The 27,605-nt window shown below is 41.6% G+C and overlaps 1 protein-coding gene across 1 annotated transcript in view; it reads right to left on the bottom strand.

The window, feature by feature from the left end:
• Nucleotides 1–27,605, bottom strand: part of HYDIN (HYDIN axonemal central pair apparatus protein) — a 329,140-nt gene that overhangs the window by 163,467 nt on the left and 138,068 nt on the right. Inside the window, exons 14-18 of the mRNA XM_081108072.1 lie at nucleotides 25,249–25,478; nucleotides 22,686–22,786; nucleotides 19,734–19,869; nucleotides 17,217–17,381; nucleotides 15,881–16,033 (exon numbers count right to left, since the gene is read on the bottom strand). Coding sequence (XP_080964198.1) covers nucleotides 15,881–16,033; nucleotides 17,217–17,381; nucleotides 19,734–19,869; nucleotides 22,686–22,786; nucleotides 25,249–25,478 — 785 coding nt within the window. The remainder of the gene's footprint in view (nucleotides 1–15,880; nucleotides 16,034–17,216; nucleotides 17,382–19,733; nucleotides 19,870–22,685; nucleotides 22,787–25,248; nucleotides 25,479–27,605) is intronic.

Here is a 27,605-nt window from a genome sequence, read left to right as displayed (position 1 = left end):
GGCTCCTCTCAGTTTTCCATCCTTTTCTAGAAGTGTATAGGAAATGTAGTCACAAATGCCGGGCATATATTTCTTGGTTGTTTCTTTGGGTTGTCACTGGTTTTTTGTTGTCCCATCAGTCCCTCAAACTCACAAATCTTCATATTTTGCCCAGTTTTTTTCCTTGTTCTTAGAGGGAAGCAGTTTGGAATGATAGGTGGAATCGGATGGTAGAAAGGGCTTAGTCACTGATATGCTGAGAGTTCCTGTTGGTCAAGCAATTGTCCTATCTCTCGATTTCCCCATCTGTGGGGGAAAAGTTTATAAGAATCTTAAGGCAAGTTGAGTTTGACTGTATGAGGGAGGAAGGTAAATGTAATTTGCATTGCTCTTATGTAACATGTACCAACAATCCTTTCAGGCTACTAGGATAAATCTTGGAATAAGGACCATAGTGTTCTTTCTGAAAGTCTCTTTCTGAAAGTCTTTCTGAAAGTCTTTCTGAAAGTGCCTTCTCAGGACTCAGTGAAAGGTGTCAGATCAAACACAAGGCATGGAGATAATTAAGTAAAAGAAAATGGGACAGAGTCTGAGCATATAGGTATGATTTACACAGTGTCAGGAAGCATCTGTACAAACAAATGATCCTAAAGTTTCTAAATAGCAACTTATTCGTTAATAAACCCCTTTTAGTTGATGTGGAAGAACACATGCATTCATCGATACAAGTATTTCATGTTTTATAGGATGGCTTCATTACCAAAATTTCAGAGAAACAGTAAATAGTGAGGAAAAGGGCCACATTAGAGCTCCCATTTCACAGAGGTCTATACTACACGGATCAGTTCGTTTGAAACCTTATGGCCCCCCTGAGTATGACTTATTTCTTTTTCTTTCTTAAGTAAGAAATAGAAAAGAGCTTAAGATATATAGTGCCATAAAAATTTAAGTCTTTCCACAAGCCATTTCACCTCGATATTTCTGTCTGTCAACAATAATAATCAAAGCTACCATTAATTGCCCTGGCTGGTGTTGCTCAGTGGTTAGAGTGTTGGCTGATACACTGAAGGGTCTCAGGTTAGATTCCCGGTCAAGGGCATGTACCTGGGTTGCACGTTTGATCCCTAGCCCCAGTTGGGGCCCATGCAGAAACTGATTGATGTGTCTCTCTCACATCGATGTTTCTCTCTCTCTCTCTCCCTTCCTGCCTGCCTCTCTCCTTTCCACTCTCTAAAAATCAATGGAAAAATATACTCAGGTGAGAACTAACAACAACAATAAAAAAAGCTACCACTTACTGAATGCTGAAAACTTATCTTTCACCAGGCACTTTATACATATATTATTATGGCTAGTCTTCTATATGCCACTACGAGTTCTATTTAAGGAGAAGGAACTGAAGGCTCAGAAAGGTAAATAACTTTCTCAGAGCTAGGACTTTATTCCAGGTTTGTCTGACAACAACACCCTTAATCTCCATGGCACAGAACACTACGTCAGCACTCACATACTCAACAACTCTTCATTGAGTGACTACCATCTGAGCAGACAACTGTACATGACACATCACCACGCTCGCCCTCAGATAATGTGGTCCTTCCCTCCAAGATGCATTCCAACGTAATGTCCTAACATCCCAGAGGGGAATTTTTCTTTCAAAATATTAAATGTTGCATACAACAACAGCATTGCAACTGACATTAAAAAAAGGACATACCTCAAATGCCATTCTACAAAGTGCTCTACCACGTTGTATACACTTAATTTTCTAGTATCTGTCCTTTGATTGTGACAGAGAAAAGGAAATGGGACTGAGGAAGAGCATTATTTGCTCTCTGATACACACATAAGTTTGATGTATGTCTACTGGGAACTTCCTAACATTACTAAGGCTTTACACCATGCTACTTAATGCCTCTCTCCTTGTCCTTGTTAATCATATAAAAGTGTTATATCTCACCTGGCGCTAGCTTATTAATGAACATGATTGTCTACTGTCAGCGCACAAACAGGAAGAATAGATCCTTTAGTTGATAATGACAATGACAATGATAGCCATTCCTTAAAAGTGACATGAGTTGGTATCTTAGTCAGTTTGGGCTGCTCTCACAAAATACCATAGACTGGGGGTTTTATAAAGGACAGAAATTTATTTCTCACAGTTCTGGAGGACGGCCAGCTGGCAGACAGTCATTTCATTTTTTCTCATTGTATCCTCATAGGATGAAGAGGGCAAGAGAGCTCTCAGGGGACGGGGCGGGGGGGGGGGGGGAGCAGGGCGGGTCTCTTTTATGGGGGCACTAATCCCATTCATGAAGACTCTATTCTTATAACTGAAGTATCTCCCAACTCCTTATACTCTCACATTGAGGATTAGGATTTCATTATTTGACTTTGAGGGGGGTATTTAATCCATAACAGTTGGGTTGATGATGATGCTGGTAATGGGGAAGAAGTTATACATTTTTATGGAGGAGGAAAGGTGGGATTTGAACAAAGAATACATTTGATCCACAAAAAGGAAGTTTTACCTTTATCTCCCTCTGTAGTGACAAGTATAAACTGTATGCCTGAATAATAAATTAATTAGGGAAAAAAAACAATTTGCTAAAGCTAATTAAAAGCTGGAACAGGCAGAATGAAGATGAAAAGACTTGCAAAGCATGCAGGAAGCCAATACATTTTTCTTTTATTTTCTGGATAGCTCATTCGTGACAAGGGAACCAAACCTCCACCTTTCATTTTGGCTTTCGCTTGTACTCAAACGAATCATATTCAATCACTAGAGCTGTCATTCTAACTTCAGGGAAGGTGCTGACCAATCACATCATCTAACACTCAATCAATTGTGTTCCTTCCCTCTCAGTGTAGTGTATAATCAACACGACCTGCTGAAATCCGTCGTCGGGGTTTCACACTTAGCTTTGCCAAAGTAAAAGAGGTCGTGAGTGAGGGTGGAGGTGAAAGGCTCACAGCGTGTTGTCAGGCACAAACTTTCCTTCTGGAAGTTTCCTGATATTCTTGCCACTGGTATCCTCTTGTCACTGAGTGAGTCGCTTGGTGTAAGTCAGAAGCAACACAAGCCATTTCAGAATGGCTATGACGTCACGTGGTAAAAGAACAGATGCCTACTGTGGTAGGCTAGAATGTTATTCTCTTCTCACCTGCCTATTCCTGTGAGTTTATATTACAGATGTTACAACTGAGGCCAAGACATAAGAACTCTGCTCTTATGCCAACGGAAGACACATTTGGGCATCCTTTTGTAAGTGCTCACTGATCATTTATAGGGTTGAGCAAAAGTAGGTTTACAGTTGTTCATATGGAAAATAATACAATAATTAATAAATAATAATACAAGAATGAACTGTTACACATACTTACAACTATAAACCTACATCTGCCCCACCCTGTATAAAGTACTATAAAAAGTAGTTGAGGACTGACTATAAATCAATGAGTGTATAAGCTTTAAAGCATGTTTTTCACTCTAACACATAGAAAAAAAAAAGAGATAAATTTTTGACAAAAATGAAGAACCAGGCATAGTTACTAAAAACCAAGATAAGCACTGTATGGACCAGAAGTGGAACAGAGACAGAAAGGGGAGCCACAGACTTCCTGGGCTCTAGGTCCTGAAACCTGTACAGGAAACTCAGGGAGAAAAAATGGAAACCAAAAATATCCTGTGGGAAATAATGGGCAAGGACCAGGGTTCCCCGCCAAGAGCGCTTCCCTGCATTTATAAGAAGGCTATATGCTACACACAGACTCGTGTCAGTGGTGGTGGGCATGATGGTGGTGAAGTAGAGACTGTCGTATAAACTAGGCCAAGTCACTGTGCAATGCAATGTCTGAATTTGTGAGTTCTCCAATATCCCCATGGGAAAAAGGCTCAGCACTTGATTCTGGACTAGTGATATTTGTCCAGGGTGAAGGCAAATGTAAAAAAAAATGCTACACAGGGAGAAAAATGCTGAGGGTGAGAAATAAACATCCCACACCAGATCAATCTATCATTTAAAATGCCAAATGCTAATAAGGACAGCTGCAAACAACAGTGAGTGAATTCATTCTTGACCAATCAATAGAACTAACTAAAATTGATTTAAAAATTTGCCTGCAATCCTCAGAGAGATGCAGGTTAGGATAACGTATATAAAACAAGGATTATGAAACAAAAACATGGAGATATAAATCAAGAATTGTGGTTATGAATAACCAATTATAAATCTTGAAATTGAAAAAAAATAGCCACTGAAATGAAAAAGTATAGATATGTATAGTGCCAGGTAGGTACTAGACTTATCAAGGGGATCACTCCATAAATTATATAAATCTCTAACCACTATGCTATACAACTGAAGCTAATATAAAATAATATTGAATAGAACTATAATTGAAAAATAAAAATAAAAAAGTAAATAGATGAGATAAACTTTAGACTTGCCAGAATCAAAGACAGAATTTGTAAATTAGAACATGTCACTGAGGAGGCACACAGAGAGATGAAGCGATGAAAGATATGAGAAATGAAATGGCCAAGATTTGGAAGTAGCTCAAGTACCCATCAGTAGATGAGTGGATGGAAAACCTGTGGTACATTTACACAATGGAATACCACTCACCTGTGAAAAATAAGGAAATCTTACCTTTTGCAACAGCCTGGATGGACCTGGAGAGTATTATGCTAAGTGAAATAAGCCGGTCAGAGAAAGACAAATACCATATGATTTTACTTATATGTGGGGGATAAGTGATGATGGAAGATTTGACTTTGGATGCTAAACACACAATGCAGTGCACAGATGATGTATTATAGAATTGTATACTTGAAACCTATGTAATTTTATTAAGCAATGTCACCCCAATAAATTCAATAAAAATTTTAAAAATGAGAAATAAAAGTAGGCATGTAGAGTTGCAAAGGAACATATGTGAATATGTATGTATACACATATACACATATGCAGACATATATGGATGTGTTTTTCTCAAAGTAGAAAATAGAAGTAATGACACATCTGAAGAGATAATTCCAAAAAATGTCTAGTATTTCAGGGTCAAATCATCTGATACATTAAAGAGCAATATAAGAAAGTCAAAAAACAAACAAAACAAAACATAGTCTTAATAGAAACTAGTGAGAAAGTCAAATTACCTATAAAGGAATAATAGTCAGTGGAATTTTATCAGCAACAATTGATTTGAGAGATCAATTTTCAATGAAAAACAAAACTGTCAAATAGAATGTTATATTTAGCTAAACTATTATGTAAGAGTGAAGGTAAAATCAAAATATACTCAAACATTCATAACCTATTAGACCTCTACACTAGAACTTAGGATATAATTTAGCAAGATGAAATATAAATTAAGAAGGAAGCAGATGCAAAATAAGAAAAAATGAAGAAAAATCAGCATTTTGGTAACTAGTGAGTAGTTAATTTTTGTCTGACAAAAATCAACTGCTTTGTGATAAAGACACAAAATTCTACACAATAATAAAAAAATTATAGGAGTGAGAAAAGGCAAAGAGATAAAAACTGTCTGACAGGGTACTAGTCTTATTCTTGAGGAGAACCAAGTGCTCAATTCTTTCCCACTTTTGCAAAAAAAAAAAAAAAGAGAGATATAATTTATTTGTTAAAAATGTAAGTAGAGCTACTTAAATTAAAGAAAGAAAATAAATAAAATCTATAGCTCCCAAACAAGTACAGGAAAATGTACGTGGTTGGATGAGGGCTTAGAGAAAACTTACCAGTCCAATACAAAGCAGAAAGGTAGAGAAATAAAGAAGGAAGGAAACAGCATAGTACATAGAAAATGACACGCTAAAGAAGCGAGTCCATATATATCAATAATCACAATAAACTTTAAAGCGCCTGTCTTGGTTTGATAGGTTGAATGATGGCCTTCCAAAGATGCCCATGTTCTAATCCCTAATATCTGTGAATATGTTGCCTTACTTGTCAAATGTGATTAAAGATCTTGAAATGAAGAGTTTATCCTGGGATTACTGGTGTGGGCCCAGTGTAATCCAAAGGTCCTCATAATAAGGCGGCAAGAGGGTCAGAGTCAGAGAAGACGTAAGGGTTAAAGCAGAGGTCAGAGCAGAGAAGATGCTCTGCTGCTGGCCTTGGAGATGGAAGAGGCCACGAGCCCAGGAATGCAGGTGGCCTCTAGAAGCTGGAAAAGGCAAGAAAGTAGATTCGCCTCCAGAGTCTCAAAAAGGTACACAGCCTGATATGCACATTTTAGACTACTGACCTTCAGAACTAAAGATAAGGTAATAAATTTGTTATAGCAGCAATAGAAAATGAATACATTTATCCATTAAAAGATAGAGTCTATCATTAGGTTTTTAAATCAATACATACATATACATACACACAAATCTGAGATTAAGGAAATAAAAAGATATACTAGGTAAAGGCAAACTAAAGGAAAGTTGGTATAGTAATATTACAATCAGGCAACATATATTATGACAGAAGGAATAATATACCAAGGAGAAATAAAATCATGAAACACATGACATAATTACAAGGAGAAACGGAAAGGTAAGATTTTGATAAAATTTTATCAGGAACATATACAAATCATTAGTAAGGCTATAAAAGACTTGGACAATCCAATCAATAAGCTTGATCTAATACAAACATACAATCAGACAAATAGATGGTTACTCTATTAAACTCAATAACTAGAGAACCTATGTATTTTTAAGGTCATATAAAGTATTCATAAGGACCAACCATAGCTATGCCCCCCAAAACACAAATTCGAAGACTACGCGTCATATAAACTATGTGTTCCAACTTCATTATAGTTAAATTTAAAGTTACCTATTAAAATTCTATAAAAAGAAAAAATGTTAAGAATTAAAAATATATTCCCATATATAACTCACATATTAAAGAGAAAATCACAGTTGGTTTTATAAAATATTTATAGCAATACAAAGTATTACAAATAAAAATGTGTGTTACATAAAGGGAATATTTATAAACTTTAAATGCACTATTAAACTAACATTTAAAATATAAAAGTTAAACATTCAAATTAAGGGGATTGAAAGAAAACAAAATAATTGTAAAGAAAGTCAACAGAAAAAAACTGGTAAAACTAAGAGCAGAAATTAATGTGCAAACATTTTTAAATCATAAGAAAATATTTGGAATAATTTTATGCCAATACATTTGAAAACAGATGAAATGAAAAATTTTTGGAAAAATTTAAGTCTGAGAAATCATTTTAGAAAAAAATCATTAGATAAAATTTCCTTACCATTTCCTATACACCTCCCACCCTCAATAAACATACCAAGATCCTTAGACTAAATGGCTTTATCATCAAGGAATGGATCCTACTTTATGTAGATGATATGAAGATCTTTTCAAATATTGGGAAAGAGGTAAAGCTAACTCATATTATAAGAATATAACATTCTTGCTATCCAAACCAGAAAAGTGCAATGAAAGAAATTGTAAACAGACACAAAATCTAAAATAATATGATAGAAATGATATCAGCAATGTATTCAAACAATAATGTAACTGTTGGATTCATCTCAAGAATGTAAAGATGGCTCACAAGAAGAAAAATCTAATAATTTAATTCACTGTAATAACAGATTAAAGCAAAAAATCATATCATCTGACTAGGTATGAAGAATGCATTAAGTTTAAGTATATGTTCATGATAACAAAGTAGGAATGGATGAGAATTTCTTAATGTGACACAGATATTTACCAAAAATCTCCAGAAGGTATTCTGCTTAAAGTGATAAACATTTGACGCTTATTCATTAAGGTCAGGAATAAGACTGAGATGCCCATTCTAACCTACTCTACTATTCAATATTGCATTGACGATCCTATCCAACATGATGAGACAAGAATAAGGAGTAAGATAAAAAGACTGGGAAGGAAGCCTGCAGATGAGAGTTTACCAACAATTAGAATAAATTAAGAGATATGTGGCAAGATGGATATAATGGATTATATAAAATTCAATAGTATTCTGTATATGATTAATATAAAATTAGAAAATGCAATGAAAATAAGCTACCATTTATGAGAAGAAACTTTGAAGAGATGACAAAGGATGCGTAAGACTTTATTAAAGGACGTAAAAGAAATCCTAGCAGGATTAAAGCAGAAAGATCATATAATCTGACCAGGTATGGAAGATGCATTAAGTTTCAGCATATGTTCATGATAACAAAGTAGCATTCAGCTCTACTGTTCATTTTCTAGTTGTGTAAATTTGGACTACTTATTCATCACCCCTGTGCATCATTTTCCTCATAAGTAAAATAGAGATAATAATAACATTCACTTAATCAAGTTGTTGTGGATTACATAAAATAATACACACAATAGACTAACAATAGAGACGAGTACATACTGTGTGTTAAGCTATTATTGCTATCATAAAACTGTACCATTTAAGACAGTGAATATTCACACTGGGGTAGATAAATGGAATACAACAAAAAGCTCAGAAATATACCCAGGCACAAATTAGCTCTGAAGTATAACAGAAAAGGCATTACCAATCAGTGGAAAATGAAAGAACTTTTAAGTAACTGGTGATAGGACAACTGGCTTTCTTTATGAAAAAAATAGACTTCATTCACATTATATATAAAAACTAGAGGCCTGTTGCATGAAGAGATTCGTGCAATAGGCCTTCCTTTCCCCTGGCTGATGGCACCGGTTTTCCTCCGGCACCAGGACCCAGGCCGTCACTCTGGCTGGGCTCCGGCCAGAGCTGGCTCCGGGGCCGGCGGCACTGCTCCGTCCCCGGGCTGTCAGGTTTCGCTCCACTGCTTGGAGCCTACGTATGCAAATTAACCGCCATCTTTGTTGGGGTAATTTGCATACTCTCCTGATTGGCTAGTTAGCGTAGCAAAGGTATGGTCAATTTACATGTTTGTCTATTATTAGGTAAGAAGATATACTTAGCTGGACTACAGACCTGGAAAATAAGTGTCTAAAATGATCTAAATAGAAGAGCAGAGATACACTTCTTAAACCATAAATAAAAAACAGGTACAAGAAACCTAGTAAAAGATTCATAAAGTTAACATCAAAATTAAAAATATATTTAAAATTCCATTATAAACAAAGGGTTAGTATCCACAATGTATAAAGAACATCTACAAATACATCATTGATAATAAATAATTGGCATAAGAGGATATGCAGATAAAAAACTGTTTCAACCTCAGTAGTAACAAGGGAAATACAAATTAAATTGTATTTCATTTTCACAGTAGTGCGAACTAAGTCTGACCATACTAGGTTTTAGCCTACTAGAGAAATAGATATTTCAAACACTTCCGCAAGGGCACAATGCGGAGTAATTAGACAATATTGAATGAAGTTGAAAATCCACCTGTCTTTAAACCCGACAATCCCACTGCTAGATATATACCCATATATATATACACTCAAAAGTATATACTTAATATACTTTGGGGACATATTTCGTTTACCACAACATTGTTATAATAACCCAACTGACAACTAGGCAAAGAAACAAACATACTACTGGTAAATGGAATACACAGAGTCCCTAAAATGAATTAAATAGTCTCGATGTATTAACATAGATATTAGAAACATAATCTTGAGTCTAAAAACCAAGTTGTAAGCTGTTACGTGCAGTAATACAACGTATATACATTTTAAAGCAACAAAGTACCACTATCCAGTATTTATGAATACACATATACCTGAAATAAGATATAAGAACACATGGCCTGGACAAACATCACATTTATGGTAAGGTGGCCTCTGGGGAGAGAAGGAAATGGGGCTGGCAGAAAAGAATATATGAAACTCCAACTTCAATATTTGATTTTTTCAAAATAAAAGACCTGAGGTAAGAGCAGGAAAGGTTAACATGCATTAGATCTGAGAGCCAAGTGCAGCTCTTGAATTTTTCTGTATTAAAAAAATGTGTTAAATATACACTGACTTCTAGAATCAAATATTTCCATAGTGAAACAGAAGAGGACTGATTACAGTACAGACTCTGAGCTACAACGGAGGGGCTGCCGTTCTTGATGGGTAACCTCAGAGTGGACACTGCAAACCTAAAGGGCATAGGCTGTGCTGAGGACACAGAAAGTCCTACGGCATGAATCAATCACATGCAACAGAAGAGTTTCACTGTGAGCTAAAAACCAAAGATTATGACTGACTATGCTTTAGGAAACAAAGCTACTATTTTGCAAAACCCTCAGAAACAACAACTAAACAACTGCATTTGGTCTCTGATGCATGCCCATTTCTTTTCCTTTTCCTTATACCTTTCCCCTTACCTGCTTCCTTCCATCAAAGTAACGGGTATTCTGAGGGCAGAGCTAATCGGCCCTCTGAAGGCTGAGGAACGGCTCATTCTACCTTCGCTTCCCACACATTATGGGGTTGCAATATCTTAATAGCAGCATCTATCAAAAAGCCTTGGAGAATTATTGCTTGTCCATTAGAAATCTCTCTGGCACTAATAAAGCAAAGGGAGTAAAGGGAGAACTAAGTTCAGATCTACGGGAGCTTCGGGTGGGTAGGGATAGCGTCGTGTGGCTACTAATCTCAGCAAACCAGCTGCTACCACAAGCTAAAAACGAGCTCTCAGGAATGCCTACAATTTCACTATCGCCTATCATGGACGGATGCAAAATGCCTGCCAATCTCCTATGAGTTTGTCTGTTTATTTTGTTGAAATGGGTCATGACGTGCCCCACTGGTGTGGCTCAGTGGTTGAGTGTCAACCTATGAACCAGGAGGTCATGCTGGTTCGATTCCCAGTCAGGGCACATGACCAGGGTTTTAGCCTTGGGTCATAACTTTGTATTTAAATCTCCTTTAAGTGCTATAGTAGTGAAAAATTTTTATACTCACTTACATATGTGAACTGACTGTTTTGTCATACTGTATTACAAAGGATCAAAAAAAGTGGGAAGGAGATTGTGCCATTATTTCAAATACATAATTGAAAAAATTACAGTTGGTTGAAAAATGACATTCTGGAGATTATTTGCATATATACATTTCAACATATTTTCTAAATAAAATCAAGAATGTCTGGTCCTTTTGTCTATTTCAAAAATGCTCAATTTCTTCTCTTGTTCTTTTAGCAAAACCTGCTCTTCTAGGTGTCTATCTTTTAAGAATATATATTTTTATTGATTTCTGAGAGAGGAAGAGAGAGATAGAAACATCAATGATGAGAGAGAGACTCATTGGTCAGCTGCTTCCTGAACAACCCCCACTGGGGATCGAACCCACAACTGGGCATGTGCCCTGACCGGGAATTGAACAGTGACCTGGTTCATACGCGGATGCTCAACCACTGAGCCTCCCTGGCCGGGCTAGGTGTCTTTCTTTAAGGGTCTTTTATGAACCCAAACCAAAATCCTTTCACCCTTTCTAAGTTCCTTTTTTCTAGTATAACCACTGATTAGGCAAAGTTAGGCAGCACAGCAGCCCCAGGGAAGAGAGCACGGGTCTGGAATCAGACCCCCAGGAGTCAGGCAGGACCAGGCTCTGCCACTTCAGGTTTAGGCACTTAACCTGTCTGCGCCTCTGTCTCTACCTGGTTAAAATGGGCATTATAATATTATTTCTCTCAGAGTCATAGTAAATGAAATGCAGCATCTAAAGTTGCAAACAGAACGACATAAACATTAGTCATAATTAATGTCATTGTACTGTCATCTTTATAACTGCCAATCCTGCTGCTAGGTGTAGGGAACTCAAAGCATGGACCCTTGTCATCTGAAGGAGACAAGCAGATAAACAAGTAAATACAGAAAGGGGGTCCCCATTTAAATGAAGAAATGACCGGGTGGCTTAGGGTCTGCAGGAGATGTAAAGGCCCAACGATACTCTTGATGCCACACCACTGCGTGTGGCTCTGGCAAGTGACCAAGAATACAGATGCCTAAAAAGTGCCACGCCTGACTGAGGCACAGAATTCCTGTCTCCTGGATCCTGAAAACTCCAATCTAACTGCACGGCCTCTCCCGCAGACCACAGAGGCAGAAGGTCGCTGTGGAGATGTTTCAGCGCCCGCTGGATCCCAAGGTGTCGCTGACATCTGCGTACATGTTCTCAAGTTAACGGTACCCGAGGCTGCATTAGAGCCCAGAGGAAAAGGGAAAGGGCTCCAGATGCTTTCAACCAGGTGCTGAGCAATGAATGAAGGCGCTTGCTCCACCTGGCGAGGGGCACCCATGAAAACAAGGCGTCTGTGTCCAGCCCAGCGCTGAGGGCCGGGGCCTGGGGAGCCACCATCTTCTCGCCCTCGTTTCTGGTGTCACCAGGAGAAAGGACATCCGTCTTCCGGGAGGAGCGCTGTGCGTGCAAGCAGAGCCCGCGAGTTCTTGCCAAGAGGGCCTTTGTGCTCTGCCTCACAGTCTGGCGTTTTTTACCCTCCAAGGCCAAGGTGACCCACTCTATTGTTCTATGTCTGCATTGGGAAGCCTTCGGGGAGGTTGGTATTTCAGGCATTCCACAGCAAAGGAGAAATTACTGCTCCCGGCCACAACACACTCTTCTTTTACTAATCAATTTTTTTTTTTTTTAACTCTCAGGATAAGTTAAGTTTTAATGGAACAGACAAAAAAAAATACAATCTTCACACATATTATACCAAGGAATTCAGTGTTTAAAAAAAATCAATTTTTTTTGGTATAGCAGTTATTTCTGAGAAATTCAAAATCGCTCTCTGGGTCATTTATCTTCCCAACATCACAAGGAAGGCGGGCTTCCAGCTTCCCGTCTCCAGGCCCCTCCAACTGAAAACAAACAGATGTTTCTTCCTGAGGGAGAATCGAATCACAGTGTCTGTCCTGATGTGCAAGGCTGAGCAGGACAGATGGCCCGACAGTGGGGCCCACAGCTGGGGAGGGAGGGCTGACTTTCACTGGCAGCCAAGAGAGGAGAGAGGATGACCCCTCCCGTCAGGGCAGCCACAGGGAAAGAAAAAAAACTTCTAGTCCTGAATTCATAGAAATAAGAGAGGTGAACAGTTTGTCCTTGACCCTACTTCCTTCTCACTGAGCTAGAAAGTAAGGGCAAGAAATACCTGAGCACAATTTACCTGGGTTCTGAGCTGCAGGCTTAGCTAGGGAAAAGACAACTATTAATTAAAACTATTTCTTGCTCTGGCTGGTTTGGTTCAGTGGTTAGAATGTTGGCCTGTGTACTGAAAGGTCCCGGGTTTGATTCAGTCAAGGGCACATACTTCGGTTGCAAGCTTGATCTTCGGCCCCAACTGATATGTCTCTGTAACAGCGATGTTTTTCTCTCTCTGTCTTTCCCCCGCCTCTACTCTCTCTAAAAATTAATGGGGAAAATATCCTTGGGTGAGGATTAAAAAACAAAACAAAAGCTATTTCCTAATGCTTAGTAATTCCTGTAAGAATGAATCTGGAGTTTCAGTATTGTATATTAAGTTGAAATTTAATAAAAGGTATTTCTATTTCTTCCCACTGTAGATAATTTCTAAGTTAGTGTAATTTGATTTCTGTAACATTAACACAGATAGTATTTACTAGGAAATCCAGCAAAAATCCCAGTGGAAATATGAAGAGTTTCATTTTCACCTATGAGACGTGCAGTTGAAATAACTTTGATGCTATAAGGGTGGTCAACTCAATAAACACCGGCTTTCTGAGACAGGACTGAGGGGAAAACACGTTCTACAGCAGGCCACTTAGAGCAGCGGTCACCAGCCGGTGGTCCGCAGACCACTGGTGGTCCGTGAGGTCCGAAAGGGTGGCAGCCGCTGACTTAGAGCTCACATTTGGCTCCTCGGAACCGGAGCTTGCTGACTTAAGATGATGTGAAAGAATCAAAAGATGGCATCATGAAACCTTTGTGGAAGGGGACAGTCCCACTTTAACACCTAGTTGGGTCATTCAATAGATTAGCAAAAACAACAATAGATCCTTGACCTGCTCTCTGTTCTTGAAATGTACCAAAAATACTCCTTTGCTCCACCACTGTGAACACTACACATACAGCTGGACTCACCTCACACCTGCCAGGATGGCTGCCATCAATAAATCAATAAACAACAAGGGCTGGCGAGGATGTGGGGAAGCGGGAATGCTAATACACTGCAGGTGGGAGCACAGATTGGTGCAGCCACTATGGAAAACAGTATGGAATTTACTACAAAAATTTAAAATGCAACTACCGTTTGACCCAGCAATCCCACTTTTAGGAATATATACTAAGAAGCCTGAAACTCCAATCAGAAAGAATGTATGCACCCCTATGTTCATAGCAGTGCCATTTACAATTCCTAAGATCTGGAAACAGCCCAAGTGCACATCAGTAAATGAGTGGATAAAATGGCTGTGGTATGTTCACACAATGGAATACGATGGAGCTGTAAAAAAGAAGGATCTCTTACCCACTGTGACAGAATGGTTGGACCTGGAGAATTTTATGCTGAGTGAAATAAGCCAGTCAGAGAAAGACTAATTTCACATGGTCTCACTTATATGTGGAATCTAATGAACAAAATAGATCCAGAGGCACGGATGCATGGAACAGACTGAAGAAGCTCAGAGGGGAGGGGTGAGGAGATGGGAAGAGATTAACCAAAGAACTTATATACATATATGCATAGCCCATGGACACAGACAATAGTGTGGGATGGTCTGGGATGGGGCAGGGATTGGGTGGAGAGGGGCAAAGTAGGGGAATTAGGGGGATATCTGTCAGCAATATCTGTAATACTGTCAACAATAAAAAAATATTTTTTTAAGAAACTGAATTGGAAGCAACACTTCCTAAGCAATTCACCAAACCCATCAACTCCCATGCTTTCTACCAAACACCTCAATTAATTGGATAAACACTAGCAAAGGCATCTTTTCTGTAGGAATCTTCTTTAATTATTCTCTACACAAGGTCCAAAGGCACTAGGAGGAGAGTGGGGTTGTGTCGGAGCCTCATGTTAAAAAGAGCAGTGACTGGGAAATGGCTGTCTCTACAAGGAGCAATGACAAAAGGTGGTAATATGGAACAATGATCAGGGTGAATGGCTGCTAATTGGGACCAATGACTCTGAGGAGCTGTCATGAGTCAGCAGAAAACTACAATCCTATTCATTCTGACAGGGACTTTTATAAAATTAAAAGATATCTGACAAATACTAAAATCAAATGTTAGCACTCATTCAAATGTCAATAACTTATGAATAGGAGAAGGGCTATACTATTTTAAATGTTATACTTAAATTTAGAAAATGTTTTCCAAAACCAAGAATACTTCAATTACTGGATTAGAAATTCCTAAATTCTGCAAAAAGAATATATTACCCCTGTTCAAAAATTAGTTTGTAGAAGACCTGCAAATCTAACTGTCACTACAAAATACACAGAAATAAGACAGACTTATTTTATATCTATCTTTGCCTCACTCTTTAATTTCTACCTTTGGCAAATACTACTTATTGTATTTCATACATCCTTATACACTATGTTAAACTATTGCTAGAAGGAAGAGAGAATAAAAGTAAGCATAACAACAAATGTGTAGCCAAAAGGGTTCAAATTACACATAAGGAAGCATTTTCGTTGACAGAGATACGTAAAAGGCGTTTTCTTGAGATGTGGGGCTGGGCTTAGGTGCAGCTCAGTTAAGGGAATCTCTGGGGCAGTAAATGTACTTGCTTGTTCACCAAATTACATGCATATTGTTTTTCTTAGTCCACAGAATGACTACCATGAAAAGGAACTGAGGATGAGAATGACACAGTTGCATGCAGTTGAACCAGGTAACTGTCTGCGTCTGGTGGTCATTTTCAAAGGCTTGTTGCAAAGGCAGAGCTGTATGTCAATCACACGGGAGTCCCACAGCCTACTCACCATGTGTGCCTGAAATAATCCAGGGATGAGGGACTGGTTAGAGAGGTTGATGACCCTGGAGGACTCCGTCAGGACGTAGATCTTGCCAAAATCCACCTGGTGGGGACAGACGCAGATCACCGGGCCTTCTCCGATGCTCCTCAGCTGGCACACCTGCGCTCCCAGACACAGAAGGAACACGGGAACAGCTGAAAGTGGCTGGCCTTTCAATTCGATTGAAACAGAAGTTTCTAGCCACCTCTTCAGCAAGAAGCAGGGGCACAAAGGGGGCTCAGTAGGACCGACCTCCCCCCCCCTGTACCCTGCGGTCAGAGGGACACAGGGACGGCCTGCCGGTCAGACCTTTGAATCCAGTCTGAACTCCCTCCAGGGTGGTCTGCTTGCCTGGGTCAGCCCGGAGCTGTGGACCGAGGGGAAACCAGATAACGGTCCTCCATCTGCCACCCACTACTCCAGCCTCAAGGACACTCGGCACGGGGCTGAGGACTGGCACTTAAGAATAGGAAGTGGCCTGGCCGGCGTGGCTCAGTGGTTGAGCATAAACCTATGAACCAGGAGGTCACGGTTCGATTCCGGGTCAGGGCACGAGCCCAGGTTGAGGGCTTGACCCCCAGTGTAGGGCATGCAGGAGGCAGCCGATCAATGATTCTCTCTCATCATTGGTGTTTCTATCTCTCTCTTCCTCTCCCTTCCTCTCTGAAATATATAAAAATATATTTAAAAAAAAAAAGAATCAGAAGTGGCTGGATTGAGCTGCGTTCTGCGGCTTGTCTAGTGGCACCCAGGGGTGTCCGCCACACACAGCCGTGCAGGCTGGGGGCTGGATCCACCTTGCTCCACAGCCAGACAAGGGGCCTTTTTCTTTCATAAAGTGCTGGCTGCTCAGCAAGTGGCCCTCACACGAGCTGCATTTTCAACAAAAAAATATTTTTTTAAAAAAAGAGAATCACTCATTTTAAATATATATATATGTACACACAAACACACACACACACACACACACACACATATACATACAGGTGTGCTCTCCTGGCAGAGATTCAGACCTGATAGGTCTGGAGAGGGTCAGGCATGTCTCTGTGTGAAAACCCCCTTAAAGGGGTTTCAGAACAAGTGCTACAAACACCACTCTTTTGGAGATATCCGCAAATAGATTCCCCAAGTACCGTACTGCTTGTTTTTTTTGTTTTTTTTTTTACCAGGGAGTGAAAGTGTAGAATTCTAGAACGACAAACAACGGGAGCACATGCAGCGATGGCTTGTGCCTTAAAAGCGGAGGCGTGCGGCTTGGTAAGAAGGACAGCAATGTGACTGCAATCTGAAGACTGGCTCTCACCACAGGGTGGTCCTGGCTCCCGAAGACCGAGATGTAAATCGTGGACCTGTGCTCCCCGGTGACCTGGGTCTCCAAGATCAGGGGGATGTGGACGGTGCTTTGGGGAGGGATGATTCCATAGGGGTTGGGACTAGAGAGCAACACCGCGGGCGAGTCCTCATCTACCTGGTGGGAGAGACAAGCCAGAGAGATCAGCAAGCCCCCGGCAGGGTATACAATCAATAGCAGATTAGATTATTTTGGAACAAGTGTTGTCCTGTGTCCATGGAGGTTCTTCAGAAATGTCTCATTGTTTAAGCAAGTATGCAGAGATGAGCACCCCAATTCTGCCAAAAGGGAGTTTGGTTGAGTTGAGTGTGCATAAGACCCTCAATTCAAAGTGCACAAAGGATATAGAGATTATCCACAACATGAATCAGCTCAGGACAGCAGCTGCCCATGGCCACCTTCCCTACCTGGCCCTCCACACTCCCTCCACCTCGTCCCTTTGTGTTCCACCAAGAGAGGCCACTGGTACTTCCTGAACACATGGTGCTGCCCTACCTCCAGCCCTTTGCACGTGTTTCCTCTTCCTGGAATGCCCGCTCCCTTCAACCTGCCTGCACCCTCACCCTGATTCCCCCAGGGATCCCCAGTGCCCTGGAGTTGAGCATCCTGCAGTCCTTTTCCACAGCCCACACTATCGATGTGTCCATCGTCACCCATGGGCTGGACTCTTCTTAGGGCACAACCTGAGCCTCTTCTCAATGTCCACTTTCTGGCCCAAAGCATATGCTCAGTACATGTTTTTTAAATGGGTTTTTAAATGGGGAAATAGGTGGGCAAATGAATGAATGTTGACCAGTGTCTACCAATGAACGCTGCCCAGCCTGTCACTAGCTCTTGTACAATGACAACAAACACTAACAAAACCTTAAAAACCCCATGGCCAAATGAGTTTAGGGAATTCTGGGAAGCACTCCTCAGAAGCTCGGCTCCTGGAGAGGACGGCAGAGCATGCAGGTGTCACCTGTCCGGAGCACCCCGCCGTCTTTCCCTGCCTGGACTGGGTTAACGCGGCCTCATCTACCTGCAGGTCCCTCTGCAGCTGCGCCCTGTCCGGCCTCGTTGGAGCTTGAGGCATCAGGAAAACCAGTAATACTGATTCTGTCTTTATATAAAGTTTTTATATTTCGTTCACCATGGACTTTTCATTAATATTGATTTCATAAAATGTGGCATGAAAATATTAATCTTGATTAATTTGAATTTTTTTGCTCCACCTTAAATGTTGTGCTTGAGGCAAGCACCTCACCCTTTCCCCAGCCCAGTTGTGCAGAAATACCTTCCCCATCACCCCAGACGCAGGCTCTGCTCAGAGATCTTGAGGTGACCTGCACTGCGCAGGGCTGGCCTGCTGTGCTGTTAAGCATCTGAAAGTTGGAGAAGTTGTCCCCTATGCCCGCCCCCGCCACTTGGCTCTGGTTTTGTCTCAGAGAAGCCCCCCGAATAACTGCAATCCCCTCTTTTACATACCAGCCCCTTGGCTAATGAAGGGTAGCTATTTTGGCAGGGTTAAGTCTTGTCTGTTCCAGATTAAATACTACGTATGCCCCTCATATGACTTGGATTTTCAGATCACATAGATTGCCACTCTGGTTACTTGGACCACGATTCATTCTTTCCACCCAGGTTTCTATTACAAAAATACAATGTCAAGACCTGAAGACAAATTTCTGTGTTGATGGCAGCCACCTCCTTTCTCCGGCTAAACACGTTTCTCTGATGGGCCTAAGCCTGCCTTGGTTCTGTGGTCCCCACATTGGTCTTTTAACTCATTTTGAACTTGTAGCCAAATAAAAAACCCCATTCAATTTTGTTTGCATGAGTTTTTATCAGAGTACTGTCCTTACAGAACTGAGTTTAAACCCAAATGCACTCTGGGTAAGCTGCATCTCATTAGGAACCTCCCATTCCTCTGGGTTGCACAGATCTTTTAAAGTCTCTAGTCCATGCCCATTTGACTGCTTAGTCTCCCAACTGGCCAGGGGTAGTGGCGTGTGGACAATCTATTTCATAAAATATTAAGAGGCACTTTCTCCTTTCTCACTCCTGTATATCTCTAGCCTTCTAGTCTAGCATATAAATATTGCATGACCTTATCTTAGTGGAGCGGTTCACGTCACGGCCATGGACATAAATGAAAACCCCCAGTCTGCCTCATTCCCCATGCACGGTTCATTCCCAGGCAATTATCTGCAGGTGCAACTTCTGCGTGTTGGCTTAATTGACGCTTTCTTTGTCAAAGGCAATTTTCCTGGGAAATTAGCAACTGCTTACACCTGCAGCTGCTCACCCATGCAGGTGGCAAGCCAGCTGTGGCTTTATGACCCCATCCCCAGATTATCCCAGGGTTTAAAGTCAGAATGACACAAGGTCACGTGTTTAGGAATATGGCTCCTGAGAAGGATATCTCTTTCTTATTGAGGAATCCAACTGCAGAAAAAATCAACACTGAAAAAGGATCCAGTAACTCACCTGGGGCAGGACCTCATAGCATCCTGGGAGGTCATCCGGGTTGACAAGCTGGATGGTTTTCTCGTACGGGTATTTCAGGAAGCAGCGCCCGAAGTCCACCTCTGCATTAGCCATGCGGAGGGCAGGTACAATACACCTGCTCAAAGGAAAGAGCCCATTAAAGAATTTAAAAGGACGGAAAGCTTGTTTACATATGGGGAACGAAGAGTCCCAAGTTAAACACATTTGTTACTGTCACATAGTATTTTTCTCTAATAACTACATTAATCATTTTTCACATCTTCTCTCCTTGCCTTCCCTCTCTCCCTTAGCCCCCAGTCATCATTTTTAATCAAAAAAGGGCTGGAAGCAGGACTCCTTAACCAGCTGTCATCTGTGGGTAATGACTAACATTCCTATTGTTTTTCATACTTAGCCTTCCTTTGGCTAGGGACCCCCACAGGACAGGCTCCTTAGGGTAGTGAACCTGTTTCCCTGACAAAAAGGGGCGATGCCACCAGCGTGGGGTCCTAACTGGCTGTGACACTTTGGACCAGCCAGAGCCCCCTGAGGGCTGGTAACAGCTCACACCAGCTAAATCATGGTAATAATTCTAATTCCTATGCAGAACAGCTGTCTTGGATCAGCAGGCTCAGGCAGCTGCTCGACCCAGAGCTGGTGCCCTGGCAACAGAGGGTATGGGGGGGCTGGCGGGAGGGGTGTGTGCTGGAGAGGGAGGAATTGCAGCCCTGTGTGTGCAGCTGGTCTACCATTAGGTGGCTTGGGTTTTATTTGTGTCTGTGAATCTCAGCATCTGCCCTGCCTGGCTGCACTGTCACCATATAGCGCCATGGTGAGGAGCGCTGGCATTTGGGGCAGACAGAGCCAGGTTCAAGCACAACCTTGGGCACGTTGTTTTCCCTCCTAGAGCCCCATGTTGCTTATAAATAAAATGCAGGTCATTCCAGGGGTTGACAGCAGCATCAAACACTCTTCTTAGGGAACCATGGGAAATACAGGAGCTAATGTGAATGCAGGGCCTAGCATAGTGCCATGGAAGGGCTCAGTAAGAGGCGACTGGTGTGCGGGAGGGGGCATGGCAAGCCATCACTGCTGGCTCTCGGGGAAAATCACTTGAGAGAGCAAGTTCGAAAAGCAATTCTCTGTTGAGAGCGTTTGAGCAGTTTCTACAGATTACAGAGAAGTACTGTAATGACAGGAAAGAGAGTCCTGTTGACCCCAACGCTTGAGATTTCACATGGGATGAGTGTTCGTTTTTAGCTAAAATGGAAGTTGTCAGCTGGACCAATGACTTTCAAAAGCTAATCCTTTACTACCTGAAATGCCGTGGCTGAGAGGAGTCATAGTTAGTATTTGACGTGGGTCACAGAGTATACATGATAGAAACTCAGAGCCTCCTAGGACCTTTTTAAAAAAAAAATTTTTTTTTATTGCTTTCAGAGAGGAAGGGAGAGGGGGAGAGAGAGAGAGGAACATCAGTGATGAGGGAGGATCATTGATCGGCTGCCTCTTATATGCCTCCCACTGGGGATGGAGCCCGCAACCTGGGCGTGTGCCCTGACCGGAATCAAAGCACGACCTCATGGTTTATAGCTCCACACTTAACCACTGCCACATCGGCCTTCTTTAAAAAAAAAAAAAAATTGGATTTCCTATTGATAGCTGTAGGGAGAAGAGGCTGGAGAGTATCAGAATAAACCCACATAGAAAAATGCAAGACCAGACAAAAAGCCCAACTTGGGTATAGACAGGACCAGATGAAAGACTCTGCACGTTTTTTAAACAAACAAAGAAATTACTTAGGCGTTTGGAAGGAATACTGCGTAAATAGATTAGGACAAGACCTTGACCTTCAAGTTCTTTTAGGGCTGCTCTTGGGCTTTGTCCAAGCTCAAGGCACATGCAAAGGTGCCCCTTATGATGCCTCCACCAACCACCAGGTCTGCACCTTCTTTAAGGTGCATTTTCTTAAGATTCATGACAGACCTAAATTCTAGGCATTTTTTTTTGCCAGAAATTTTCTCTATTTCCTTTAGATGGCATTTTCACATGTACACTCTAAAGTCCCAGATCTGGACTCCCCATTCACTTTGGCAACAGTGTGGGCGATTACTGTATTTAGGGTCACTGTCACCGTCAGTAGAAAGACGGTAACCTGGTCAAGGAGACAGTCAACAAAGCCAGCCAGGATCTTAACCTGACTCCAGAGCTCGTTGCCGTCTCCATCAAAAAAGAGAGAAACTGCCCAGCTGGTGTGGTTCAGTGGTTGAGCGTTGACCTATGAACCAGGAGGCCATGGTTTGACCCCTCATTAGGGCACATGCCTCGGATGCGGGCTCCACCCCCAGGAGGGGCTGTGCAGGAGGCAGTCAATCAATGATTCTTACCATTGATGTTTCTATCTCTCTCTCCCTCTCTGAAAGCAATAAAAATATTTTTTTTAAAATAGAGAAGTTGGTGATGGTTCTGAGGAGTTTATAGTTAGAGAGGGCCTTGTTTGGGTGCCCGCTTGCAGCCTGGAGCAGGACTGCCTTGCTAAATGGATCGTCCACTGCAGAACTGTGGGCACCACTCTTTCTGCTGCAGACCTCAGGGGTACTGTACTTAATGATAAAAATAAAAAACAGCAACTGTTCCCATCTTTCTGCTAAAATCCTTTTAGTTATATACCTGGAAAGTCAGAAAGTCCAAAAGAGAGAGCACCAGTATATTTCGAACACACACACACACACACACACACACACACACACACACACACACCCTTCTCCTATTTCCACAGGAGGTGCGTTTGCTGTTTGAAAGCTTTGTCATTTGAATGGCATTCAGCCTCCCTTCAGGGAAAGCAGAACAAAGAAATGCAGTGTGAGCCATTTGCAGGCCTGCAGCCTTCTGAAGAGGCAGCCCTTCCTGGGGCCCAGGGAGGCTGGGGAGAGGGGAGCAGGTGAGTGATACCTCGCTGTAATGAGGAGCGCCAGCACTTCTTCCCCGATGCCCTCCACGTCCACCACCAGGGCCAGCTCGTATTTCTGCACAGTGTTGGAGCATAAGGTCACCTGGAAAGCAAAAGGTGAAAAGCTGCTCTTCTAAAAGCTCAGCTCTCCCCCTGCAGCGGGGAGAGGGGAGCCCGGGGACAGCCCCACTGAGGAGTGCGGCTTCCGAGTACTTGATGGTGGGATGCGTGGCATTTTACACTTTTCGTTGAACCAGTTGCATTTCGGGGTCAGGGCATGCTGAGTTTTTTCAAAGGCCAGGTTAGAAGCCCAGTGGCTTTTAGTACAATAGGTTGGCTCATTTCTGAGGAAGTTGTTATCAAAGAAGCCGTGTACCTACATAAGGGGGGGAAGTGACCATGAAGGATGAGCAACATCAAGCAAACTTCAATTGTTGCAATTTAAGTCGTTTCCCATACCTCTGGGCTATATTAATTATGAAAATTTAGTACACCAATAAAACACTCCCGCTAAATTTCTCTTATAGCAAATACGTGACATAACCATGTCAGTAGCAGAAAATGGCATGGAAAATCAGCTAGTTTTGTGTTATGTGTGTGGTGTTTTTCTTTTTAACAAAATCCTGTTCCCTGCCCCCATATTCATTATTAAAGCAGAAAATAGAGGTGCCAACGAAAGGCCTGCCTAAGGAGAATATCTGGCCAGTATGTTTCACCCCGTGTTTTATTTACTGTTGTGCAACATTACATTTAGGCTTTTGAAGTCTTGTTACAATTTTAATTGCTTCACAATGATTTGTACTGGAAGGGATGCGTGTAAGTCTAGAAAACAGCTTCTGGCACAGGCTAAGGCTTTTCTAGCTATACATTATGTATCAGGTACTAATTAAAATTTTTTTTAGTTGCAGAGGGAATTACTGGATGCAAAGTTGAGTCCACAGAGACGTGGTTGGAGTACAGATCATGAGGGAGAATTGAAGCTTGGAGAAAGCTTTTTCAAATAGAAAGGAAAAATAAAGTGAAGATGGGGTCATTGATTTGGAAAGAAGACGTGTCCGATTTGGAGAGAGGCAGCTGCCCCTGTGTGCAGAGATTCCTGGAGTGATCTGCCCTTGTTTATATCTCTGAGCTGTGGTTAGGAGGCAGAAAAACATGTGGTTCTGGCAGAAGGCTGCTAGATAGACCTACGTCTTCTCAAATCTTCCTGTATTATGTGAGAGAGGCAAAAAAAAGGGAAGGTAGCTAACAGGTAGGCTGAGCATTAAGAAATAAAAAATTTAAATAAATTCATTGCAACAGCACTTCTCTCTGGGAAATTCACAGTTAGCAACTATGATTTGTGAATAGTTGTGTCCTCCCCAAATTCCTATGTTGAAATCCTAGCCCCTAATGTGACAGTATTAGGAGGTGGGGCCATTGGGAGGTGATTAAGTCATGAGGGTGGGGCCTTCATGAACAGGATTAGTGCCCTTATAAAAGAGGGCCAACAGAACTCCCTAGCCCTTCCACCATGTGAGGATGGAAGAAGTCAGCAGCCTGCAAGCTGGAAGAATGCCTTCACCAGAACCCAAGCATGCTGGCTCCTGATCTCAACATCCTGCCTCCAGACCTATGAGAAATAAATCTGTTGTTTATAAGCAACCTGGTCTCTGGTATTTTATAAGAGCAGCCCAAATAGACTGCGATAGCAATCCTGAGAGGTTATAACAATATATGAAATCAAACCTCATTGGACCCATGGAGAAGCCCTTGAAAGAACAAAAACAAAAACTAAACAAAAAAACAGAAAAGAGTTAGGATGAGTAGATTCATGGTGAGATATTATGAAGCATTTAAAACAATTTTGGGGGGATAAAACCATAGCTGAATTAAATATTCACAGACAGTGACTAAAGAGGAAATTATTAACCTTAGCTATAAAGTCTTATCCTTTTTTCTTTTCCAGAAAAGATAAAATCATTTCAATTTTGCAGCATTCAATACTGCTAGATCTGACTGTTTGGAAAAGAAAAAGTCAGTGAGAGAAGACAGGAAAAATTTCTCAGTTAGCCATGAATTAATTCTGCTGGCGGCACTGACAGCCAAATAATAAGCCCTGTTAGAAACATGGCATCCACATTCACTATGAAGCCCAGGTTCAGACTAAAAACCTGAATCAACGGGATGTCATCTGTGGCATGAATGTGGACATTTATTGGTATAAACGATTTGAGTCTAAAGGAAAGGAGGCCCTAATGATCACTGAGTCCTTAAACCTTGTTATATCTGTGCTGATGGGTGCGCTGTCTGTGGAGAGCAGTGGTTTCACTAGGAAACCCTACAACCCCCTGATCTGGTGGAGGCCACAGGCTGAGGTGGATCGAAGTCCACGGAGCGGTGGCAGTTCTCTTGCCCAATGTATTTGCGTCCGGTTTCTTTCACCACAGTGGTTTGTTTCCTGATAGGCCCACGTTTCCATGTGAACTGAGGTGCTCCTTCCCTGGGCTCTGGGCATGCAGAGCAAACCCTGGGTGTGGTCCCCGTGGCCATCTGAGAGCTCAGCTGCCCGGGGTGTGTGCACTTTACCCTGATAGCAGCGAATCCTTGGGGGCGAATGGTGCCACAGTTGGGGGTGATGGTAAACTCTTTCGGTTTCGTTATGGGTATTTCCTCCTTGTTCCAAGAAGGTCCTTTGGTGTCTGTATATTGCTCACAGCTTGAAATGCTTTCATGGCCATCGCCAGGGATGCGCAGTTTGAAGGTCATGGGGACCAAGGAGGTGTTATTGAGGGAACATATCAAGGTGTGAGGAAACCCTGGAAAACAAAATATGGGGTGAGAAAAAGCCCCACAATAGCCTCCCTTTAACTTCAACCCCCTCAGCCGCCAGACCACTCAAATACATTGTCTACGCAATTCAGCACTACTTGCTTAATTCTAACTCTCCCCCATGCTGTTTTCAATTGTTAATCAATAAATACATTTCATTCATTCTTTCATTCATTCATTCAGTGAATACTTATTCATTTACTATGCAGCGACAATCAACATAAAATCACCATCCTCCTCAGAGCTGGCCTCTGTTATTAGTTTGCTGGGCAGTCTTCTAGAAAGATATTTTGCATTTAACTTTTGCATAGAAATAGAGATTCCCCCCCAAATAGGATAATGCTTGCTCTTTTTATTTGTCTGTGTGTGAAAGGAGAAGCCTGTGGGGTTTTGCCCGCTGTGTGATCCCGAGCCTGCCAAGACATTAGATAGCTTACCCTGGACTGTCTGAGGCTCATGCCCTCAGGGTCCATGACACAAAACTGAAAAACAGCCTCTACCAAGAGGGACTTTGTGATCTTCTTCTGAGCCAGACAGAGACCAACACATTGGCTTTTACCTCCCTGAGACAAAGCTGCTTTGTCACGCTATAGCCAGCCCTCCTACATCCGGTTCAGTGAGATCCACATTCCATTCCAGAGATGGGGTCCTCCTTGCCTGGTAAGCAACAAACTGAGCTCTGATTTTGGATCCCCTGGGTGCCCACTGTATCTGCTACCACTTTCAGAACAAGAATTATCTGTGACCACAGGAGAACAAATAGGCATGCAAACACTACTCTTTCTGCTTTGAACCCTGTGGCAATATTCTACAACTGGCCTGGGAGTCATGGCTGTAGTATTGCAGAGGACGATTTGAACTGATCTACTTCTCTCCCCATGTCTGAGCCCTGTCTACGCAATAGGGCTGTAGAGGAACCACGTTCATGTCTCCTTTGTGATACCACCCCTGCCAATCAACTTGGAAGAAATCTTGAACGAAAAAAAGAATTGTCTGATTAAGTGCATCTGAAGGATTATTCTTGAAAATTCCAGAGGAACTGCTGGAAAGTCCGTTTCACAATCATGTAATTGCTACATTTGACTTACACTCTGATTTTACCCAACCATTTATGGGATACACACTCGTCTAATGCAGGGTGTTCATATTATGGAAGTGGATCCTATAAAGACTCAGATGGGTTCTTCTAAACCATTGCTCAGACTACTTCCTGAAGCTATTAGTTTTTCTCAGAATACAGGCAATTATAACCTCCTACCTAGAGCAATTCCTTGTACCATTACCTGTAATATTGCTTGTCAAGAAGCCTAAAGGAAAGAGATATTGTTGAAGACTAGGATTCTGGTAGCACCAAATCCTAACACTGTCCTATCTAAAGTCTCATCAGAATGCCAGTACTGCACAGTGCAGACCTCTATTCTCCCTTCTTTGGCATCTATGAGGTGAGATATCAAAGTATGTAGAAACTCAACATTTCTTGGAATAATTAACAACATGCTTGGTCAGAACGCCTTAAAGATTCACAGCAGCACCTTCATTCCTCTCCTAGTACTTAAATTTGATTTAAAAACAATATTCTCAGGAGATTTGATTTTCATTTAATATGCATATTGTCACCTGACCTAGGAAGCCTCTAAGAAGACTTAAAGAAACGAAGAGCGAAAGATTATAAGGCAGCAAAGGAAAAGTTTCAATTCTGACAAAAGATGCTACACTACTTAGAACATAAGTGTTCTACTAAAGAATGGACCTAAGCTTAGGAGAGTGTAAAATTGTTCAGCAATACCCAAGACCAAAAATTCAATTACAATTCATGGACTTCGGGGGACACATGGGATCTTTTAGACAAGAGATTCCTAATTTTTCTAGTAAAATAAAAATCCCCACCAAGTGAAGGGAAATGGGTTGGCAGATCGTTCTGGAAAACAATTGTAGTTGTCTGTAGAAATAAAGCAGTAAACGGGAGATCAATAAACATCAGCACAACCCATTTTGGACATAAAAAATGAGCCTCAAACTTAGAAACACCAACATTTCCTAAAGGCAGGATCCTCTGTCCACTTCAATGGTCTTCTGCACACCAACTGTGATGTGCCCCAAAGCCCGAGCTGATC

Source organism: Myotis nattereri, assembly GCF_964212035.1.
Source record: "Myotis nattereri genome assembly, chromosome: 15".
NCBI lineage: Eukaryota > Metazoa > Chordata > Mammalia > Chiroptera > Vespertilionidae > Myotis > Myotis nattereri.
This window is presented reverse-complemented; position numbering and strand designations above follow the sequence as displayed.